The sequence below is a fragment of the Andrographis paniculata genome, unplaced genomic scaffold, assembly GCF_009805555.1.
Source record: "Andrographis paniculata isolate CXL003 unplaced genomic scaffold, ASM980555v1 Contig46END, whole genome shotgun sequence".
In the NCBI taxonomy this organism is placed as follows: Eukaryota; Viridiplantae; Streptophyta; class Magnoliopsida; order Lamiales; family Acanthaceae; genus Andrographis; species Andrographis paniculata.
In genome coordinates, this window is record NW_026137580.1 from 3,871,336 (window position 1) to 3,878,840 (window position 7,505).

The 7,505-nt window shown below is 36.3% G+C and overlaps 1 protein-coding gene across 5 annotated transcripts; it reads right to left on the minus strand.

The window, feature by feature from the left end:
- Positions 1–2,688: 2,688 nt before the first annotated feature.
- LOC127252560 (F-box protein At2g16365-like) lies at positions 2,689–6,592 on the minus strand. 5 transcript variants are annotated; one of them, XM_051276784.1, is made up of 4 exons: positions 6,415–6,592; positions 4,548–5,895; positions 4,304–4,329; positions 2,689–3,729 (listed from the first exon to the last, which is right to left on the minus strand). In XM_051276784.1, exons 2-4 carry the CDS (start codon positions 5,836–5,838, stop codon positions 2,968–2,970), a joined length of 2,079 nt encoding a protein of 692 aa, XP_051132741.1. In that variant the 5' UTR covers positions 5,839–5,895; positions 6,415–6,592; the 3' UTR covers positions 2,689–2,967. The 5 variants fall into 5 exon arrangements, with proteins under 5 accessions (XP_051132741.1, XP_051132744.1, XP_051132740.1 ...); XM_051276787.1 differs by having other exon boundaries at positions 4,548–5,907; XM_051276783.1 differs by having other exon boundaries at positions 6,300–6,592.
- Between the last annotated feature and the right edge of the window lie 913 nt (positions 6,593–7,505).

The window sequence follows — 7,505 nt, forward strand, 5'->3', positions numbered from 1 at the left end:
ATATTAGTTTTTAATGTGTGGTTTGGAAAGAATGATTGCAGATGTCTCAGTACGAAAAAAAGATGTTACACAAGCAGCGAATTCATCAGTTTGCTCGATATGCCATGCACTTGAAGTAGGCTGTGGAGGAAAAGTGGGGTGAGAACGTGGCAAGTACATCTACTGATATGTAAATTTAGTGTTTTGTAGGTATGTTAAATCATTGTACAAAAGACCGTTCAATAATATCAGTTAATAATTTCTCTGAATGTGCCACGATATCAACAACAACAAATGCAACAACGGTTGTTTCACTTAGGATCATCCAAGGAGATACACTAGGTTAGAATATATTATACTACTCTCCATTGACGTGTTTTAAAATATGTATACTAAAAATCTTGAAAATAAGAGTTTTCGGTCCTAGGTTTGAATAGTCTGTGGTAAGGAAACATGACAATGACGGCCTAATTGTTAAATACTTTTCATTTAATAGAAACCATATATATAAGATATAACTTGTTTACGAATTCTAGGAAGGCATGGATGTCATCGATGAAGAAATGTCTCAATTTGGAGATACACAGTATAGCCGTGATGATGCCTTAATTTTCTTGGTCATCGGGATAAGAAAAGGAGGATATTTGGGCTTGGATCATTGGCATCGAAGGTGTCACAGATCGTAGCTCATTCACCATTGATGGTCGTGTGTTTGGTAGTTCCAATAGGCTGTAACAATTTAACCGTCCAATTGCCTAATTGCCCCGCAGTTGCAATTATTCTCCAACAACTTTTTCAACTGCTCTCAAATGTTGTTTCAGCTGCTGAACTATCGTCCCTGATTTCTCTATAAATAGGAGCAGGTAACATTGTATAATTTACGCTTACACAAGTGTATGGTGAAAATTACTGCTATTTTGTTCTTTCAGCTTTCAAGAACTCCAAACTATAAGGAGTTCTCTTTAGTTTAGTGGAGGTCATGTGATCAATGTAGCTTTGTCCACCCCGGACCCCATTCAGTTCAACCTTTCCAGGCAGATGTAATTACTTTATTTATTGTTTTTATTCTTGCTTTTATAATGTAGATTTACAACTATTTAGTATTAATGAAATATCATCTTCATCTCTATCTTCATTCAAAATCTCATGTTTGTATTTGATTGTTTATGTATTGATTCTTGATAAATTGTTGGAAGCGAGAGAATGATTAACTATTTAAGCCTATAATCATGTTGCAATAACATAGTAGTTTGTAGAAATCAAGTACGCAGGAGCTTTGTAGACATGCTTAGTTGTGATCTGAATTTAATTTTAATTAAAAAGATGTATCGAAGGGGGTAGAGCAACTAGTAAAACAACGTAAATAATAAATTATTAGACATAGACATTTGGTTAACGGGTCATAGAAATATAAAGTAATACTGGTTTTTTTTATTAAAATAATATTTTTACCTAGGTGTCGCTGAAGTCTCACTATAACTCTCTTAAGGTCAAATACTAGTAGAGTAAAAAATCTAATTTAAATGAACAAGTATAATCACACAATTTACTTATGTCATTTTTGCGTTATATACGCTCCATTATTTCACCATCATCATCGGCTCACTTTATCCAAAAAAACTTCTAACTATTTAGTAACGCACAGATCACTCACCAACATCTTTTACTCATCCTACCATCAAATATATGACCACTCACCAGTATATTCTTGCTCACACCCACTACTCATGCAATTCATCCTTATAAGTATACTATTCACACAAAATCTTTCCGCTCTACTACCATCCTTACTACACTCACCAGCTAAAAATCACCATTTCGTCACTTTCATGGCTCCACTCACTTTACTGCTTTATTTACATAATTGTTTGCTACTATTTTTCTTGCTCAAGTGAGACCTATTTACATTTCTACTATTCCAAACTCACATGTAAATATTTTTCTAATTTCATTTCATGACTTAAAATCTCTGTATTCAGCCATTGTGTGTGTTTTAAAATTGAAGGCTTGGAAGTATGGGACTGACACAAATTAACCATAAATAGAAACTTTTAGAGCCCCACCATTGTGTTTGTTGGGTGTATTTGTTTGAAGGATTTTGAAAGATTTCTACTATTCATACAAAAAAAAATTTCTCCAAAAACGTTGAACAAACGGTAAGGCCAACTCTGTATACTTGGATTTCTAGGGTTAGCAAACATGCCAACTAAGAGGTTTTAGCAAGGATGACAGAAAGGAAACCTGAAGGCTGCTCGGGACTATGGGGCAAGAAAAAGCTTTCATTCTCCGACCCTTACTACCCAACCTGAGAATGGAAAACAACTTAACTTCATGAAAGCATCCTCCTTAGGGTCACAATATATAGCATTAATCTTTACCGTCGAGGACTCGCGAACAAGAGTAATCGATGGCCGGAGAATATTCCGACCATATAGAACCTATTACTAAGTACCACCGGTGTAGTGCCTCATGGTTAGCCCGAAGGAATAATCCATATTCATAAGAGGACTATGTTCTATCTTTTTAGACACTCAAACTAACTAGAGAAATTACCTATCATGCCAGTTGGGACCATTATCAAATTTCCTTTGTTAGGATGGATTAGGCGTAAAGAGAAAGCAAGCCCCGCAAACAGTTCTCTATATCAAATCAACCACTTATTTTTTATTCTTTATTATTATACTAAAAATTAATTTTATATTTAAAACATCACATCAATATTTACTTATATCATTTCATAAACTATTCCACGCTCAGAGAAATAAAGAAAAACAAAAAGACGAGTACACAAAACAAACAAATCAAAATACAACAAACAAACAACAGCGTGTGGTAACTCAACTAACATGAGGAGAAACTTAGAGAGAGTTACTTATATAAGGAAGATGAAAGCATGTCATTTGGAGGAGTGAGTGGCAGCCAAGACAAGAGAAGAGAAGAGAAGATGAGTTGATCTGATCTGATCAACAACCACCACCAGTACTAGTACTAGAGTGTTTTCGTTTCGAGAATGCCTTGGACATTCCAGACCGTTAAAGACCCCTGCTTTTGGAGCTCACACGACTGCAAACCATTCAAAGCTTTTCCCATCAGGGCCATCGCTGCAATGCTCCTCCTCCCCCTCCTTCGAGGGAACTCCTCCTCCCCCTCCTCCTCCTTGTTATCGATGTCCTCCTCACGTTGACCCTCACCACCTATACCTTCACCTTCTTTGCTTAGTGTTTTAGTAGTAGTAGCGGTCTCCTTACACTCATCATTTTTCTGCTGCTGCAACCATCTTTTAATCCAACCATGCGAAAGCAGCAACCGCCTCTTCTCCTTTAACGTCGTAGTAGTCTCTGTGTCTGACATAATCTCCGTTGGGGTTGGGGTTGGGGTTGGGGTGCTTACTTCTTTGGGTGGAGTTGGTTCTGAGCTAACAACGCCACTATCCACTATTCTTAAAAGCTTCCCCATTTTTTCGGAAGAAGAGTTTTCACCTGAACTTGGGCTCGGAGATCTCAGCTTCAGCCGCTTCACCCATCTCATGATTGGATCAGTTTCGTCCATACAAGGGTTGGATTTACGCTTAGGCTGCTCCGCCTCTGCCTGGACCATGTCAATCTCCAAACTTTGCGTCCTTGACGGGCTACCATGAGCATTCTCTGATGAGCTTGTGCTAGCTGGCAATGCAGGTAGGTCTAGGTTGATATCAGGTATCCCCGTGTTTTTCTGGTGACATCCAAATTCTTGGGAAGCAACAGCATCAATCTGAGATGAAAAAAATATATGGAGTCATAGAGAAGCACCATGATGCATTCACATATTAATATTGTTATTGCAGAGTTTCCACGTAAGCAGTTACAGCAGATACATAAAAAGTATTAGATATTATTTGAAAAAGAAAGAAAGAACGCCTAACTTGCACAGTTAACTGTAGGAAAAAGTATTTGAGGTATCCTTATCCTTATCCTCATCCAAATATTTTATGCTAATGGTAATATTTGAGTATTCAGGTTGGAATATCTGATCAATGCTATGAAATGATCATGCAAAAAAAGCATATGTATCAAATTATCTCGTTAATCAGGTGAGCACAGCCTTCGTGTGTTCATTGGGCATAAGGCACACCATTGCCCTGATACTCTCAATTTCCATACAAAATTAGTGCACATATGTTATAATATGATAGCAATAAATCTATTGCAATGTTGAACCTAGGAAACAAGGCACTGGACAATGGGAGAACAAATTTATTTTGTGAAAATCAAGAAGATAATCTGATGAAGATTTGAAAGCACATGTACAGATGCTTAAATTGAGAATGACAAGCACAGCCAAGTACCTTAATTGAGGGGTTACAATTTCCACCTACAACAAAGAAAGAAGAGAAATAATGTAAATAAGAAACGAATTAGTAGTATTATAAATTGCACGCAATTTACATCCGCAAGAATGCAACAGGTAACAGCCATCACTTGAGAATATTACAGCAAGATCAAATGTACCAGATTAAAAGATATGTATTTTTTCAGATCCTATATAATGATGAATTTTAGCAGAACTAGAGATGCAAAATTAATATATACCAGAATTTGAATTTTCCTCCTTAAAAATATCCATGTCCATGGTATCTGTATCCGCTGATGATTCGTTTTTTATTGTGACTTTAGAAGCTTTAGAAGCTTTGGCATCTTCAACATATATTTTCTCACCACTGTTGGAAGAACTACAAAGAGGTTGCAGTGTGACTCCTCTATTGCCTTGACTGGAAAATGGCCACATACTATGAGTATGAATATCACGAGGTGATTTCCCATTCATTTCAGTAATCAACTGTTTCTTTCTAAAAAGGTTCTTTGACAAATCGGCATCAGTCTTTTTTGTGATTAGCAAACTGTTAGTGGTCTTTGAAATTCTAGGAAAACCTTCAGGAGTAGCTTCTACTGAATCCACAGTGGTGCATATTCTCATCGTTTCTATATCTTGAACACAAGTCGGCAGCTTCTGTATGGAGTAAAAATTGTAATGTGATTGCTTTGATTCTGTGTTCTCTGAAGCTATGAACTGTTGTCTTGGAAGCAGTGGGATACCTGGACACTTCTGCACCTCTGGAAGAGGGTCTTGACCAACCAATGGAAGATGTTTCTCATTCATGGATGGAGAATTAAATAGTGAAATTTTATTAAAATTCCTGAATGACCCGTCCTTGCAGCAGTGATCGTGTTTAAGCATTCTCAATTTAGGATTTGGCAGTTGATCATCTGCTAAAACAGAAGGTCTCTTAAACAATAGAGATGCTACGGCTTTTCCTGTGCCAAAGTTGAGGCTTTCAAGATTGGAGTGTGGCTGAATATGAGCCGATGATTCAAAGGCTTCCTTAGAAAGCTTTATTGATGCAAAGTCTGTAGATGAATGAGCTTTTACCCAATTTTGGGGATTTTTCGAAGTTCCTTCACCTGGAGGATAACATCTCTCAAAATATGCTTCATTGGCAGCTGGAATCCCAGAAGATAACTGATTCCCAGTTTTAAACTTAATGGCTTTCCCTCGCTCAGGGTTGTGACCAAACTCTTGTCTTGATGCTTCCTCACTATCAGTTTCTTGGCATGGAATCTGATTTTCCAAGCTTTTTATAGATTCAATGGTCTTAGGGTCAACCACCTTTAATTTGTTGACATTCCTAGCAGGTTCCAATGCATTTGAGAAATCACTGGTTCTAGATACAACATGACATTGATCATCTGCAAAAGCACCGGTGGCCTTACATCTCTCTGCTGCTGCATTACTGAGTGGTCGGATCCAATGAGCCATCCAAACAGGCTGGTATGTTTCTACAACTTGTCTACTCTTCCCAGGACTATCCGTAGCTGAACTCATCTTTTGCAGGAATATAAAACTCGGATTCCGTTTAAATCTTCATCTTCAAAATTTCATCTACAACACAAACTTTCGAAAATTCAAGAACCAGAAAGAGAAATCACTAACAGCACATTGCTAGCAATAGAAAGCAGCATACGACTACCCTAAGAAGTCGAAACATCAGTTAAAATTGATTTTGATAAAGCTCAATAAAAAACATCAGTACATAATAAAACCAGTAAAATCTTCAAAAAAGCCAAATTTCCTCACAACCACGAAAATAACTAATTCAGAAATACCAATCCAACGATATGATGTGAAAGAATAAAAAGCCGCAGGACAAAGCAAAATATCAAAAAATAAAACTACAAATACACGAACAACTAAGAGATCAATTTCAATTACAGTTAAATCAGCCATTTCTCCTAATCGAGTATTGCAAAAGCAAGCTATCAAATCAAAGAACTATAAACAACCACCTATCTACACGCAGACGCGCACCAAGTACAGACCAAAATCTTCCACAAGATGCAGCAAATTCCCTTGCGACCTTAAAAACCAGATCATATTGACCAACAAAAATGAATATTAAACCTCGAAAAGCAAGCAAACGCCCGAATTCAGCTGCCTATGGATGTCTCCGAAGATGGAATCTGAAACTAGCCGGGAAAGGGAAACAATAGAAAATTGGAGCAAGGAGAGAGTGAGAGAGAGAAAGAGAGGGGTCAATTATTAAGCAGGTGTATACAGAGTTGTGGTGTGTGGCTACGAGGAGCGTGGGTAAATATACATACGTACTCATAAGTAGAAAAGTGGATGAGAGAGAAAGACTGTTTGATCCGTGTTCTTGTATATTTTGTGTGGAAAGCTATTTTTTTATTTTTTTATTATTATTATTTTGAGGACGTGGAAATCCGTAAAGGCTATTCGAAATTGTGCACTGGATAAATTTTTGGCTAAATTTAATATCCAACAAATTAGGCCCGACAGACAAATCGCACTAGGTCAACCATGTGTGACAGGTGACGTGAGGCTTCGGAATTTGAATCCGTGGTGGAAAGTATTGTTGCATTGTATTCTCCCATACGTCAATTTTAGAATTTATACTGCTGGTATTGCTGAAATTTGTTAAAAAATTTTATAGTTGAAGGTTTTTATAATGTAAATGACTGATTTTATTGGATGAATTGATTTGGATTGTTTTCTATTTGAGAGTATGGGTACAAATTGATTTGTGTCCTCTTTTTAAGATTTCAAAATTTGAATTTGTGTCATAATATTCATGTGAAATGGCAAAGAGTTCCTTCAATTATAGAAGTGTAATTTTGTTAAGCTATTGTGCAATGTACCATATGACAATTTACATATTGAATATATGGTCGTAGGATTTTTTCCTCGACAAGTCATTGTATTTGCTCAAATGACAAAAGACTAATTGACGAGTAATCACAAAAAATAATATTGTGACGCTAACATTCTAATAATATTGAAAAAATTATTCTAACTATCTTATTATAAAATAAAGATAAATTTGTACTACATCGGTTCACTTACAAAATTTATATATATTTTTGGATAAATTTCATATGTCCATCATATGTTATGCTTTAATTGCATAAAACACTTTTTGTTAAAAAAAAATAGCACAAAACATATGTGTGTTAGTCATAATGATGCATAATACA

What these genes read in the sequence shown, in the direction of transcription:
- LOC127252560 (XM_051276784.1), bottom strand. Translation starts at nt 5,838, where the DNA reads ATGAGTTCAGCTACGGATAGTCCTGGGAAGAGTAGACAAGTTGTAGAA. An exon ending in GGAGGAAAATTCAAATTCTG is followed by an intron (nt 4,330 to 4,547) that starts GTATATATTAAT and finishes TCTTTGTTGTAG; the next exon opens with GTGGAAATTGTAACCCCTCA. An exon ending in ATTGTAACCCCTCAATTAAG is followed by an intron (nt 3,730 to 4,303) that starts GTACTTGGCTGT and finishes TTTTCATCTCAG; the next exon opens with ATTGATGCTGTTGCTTCCCA.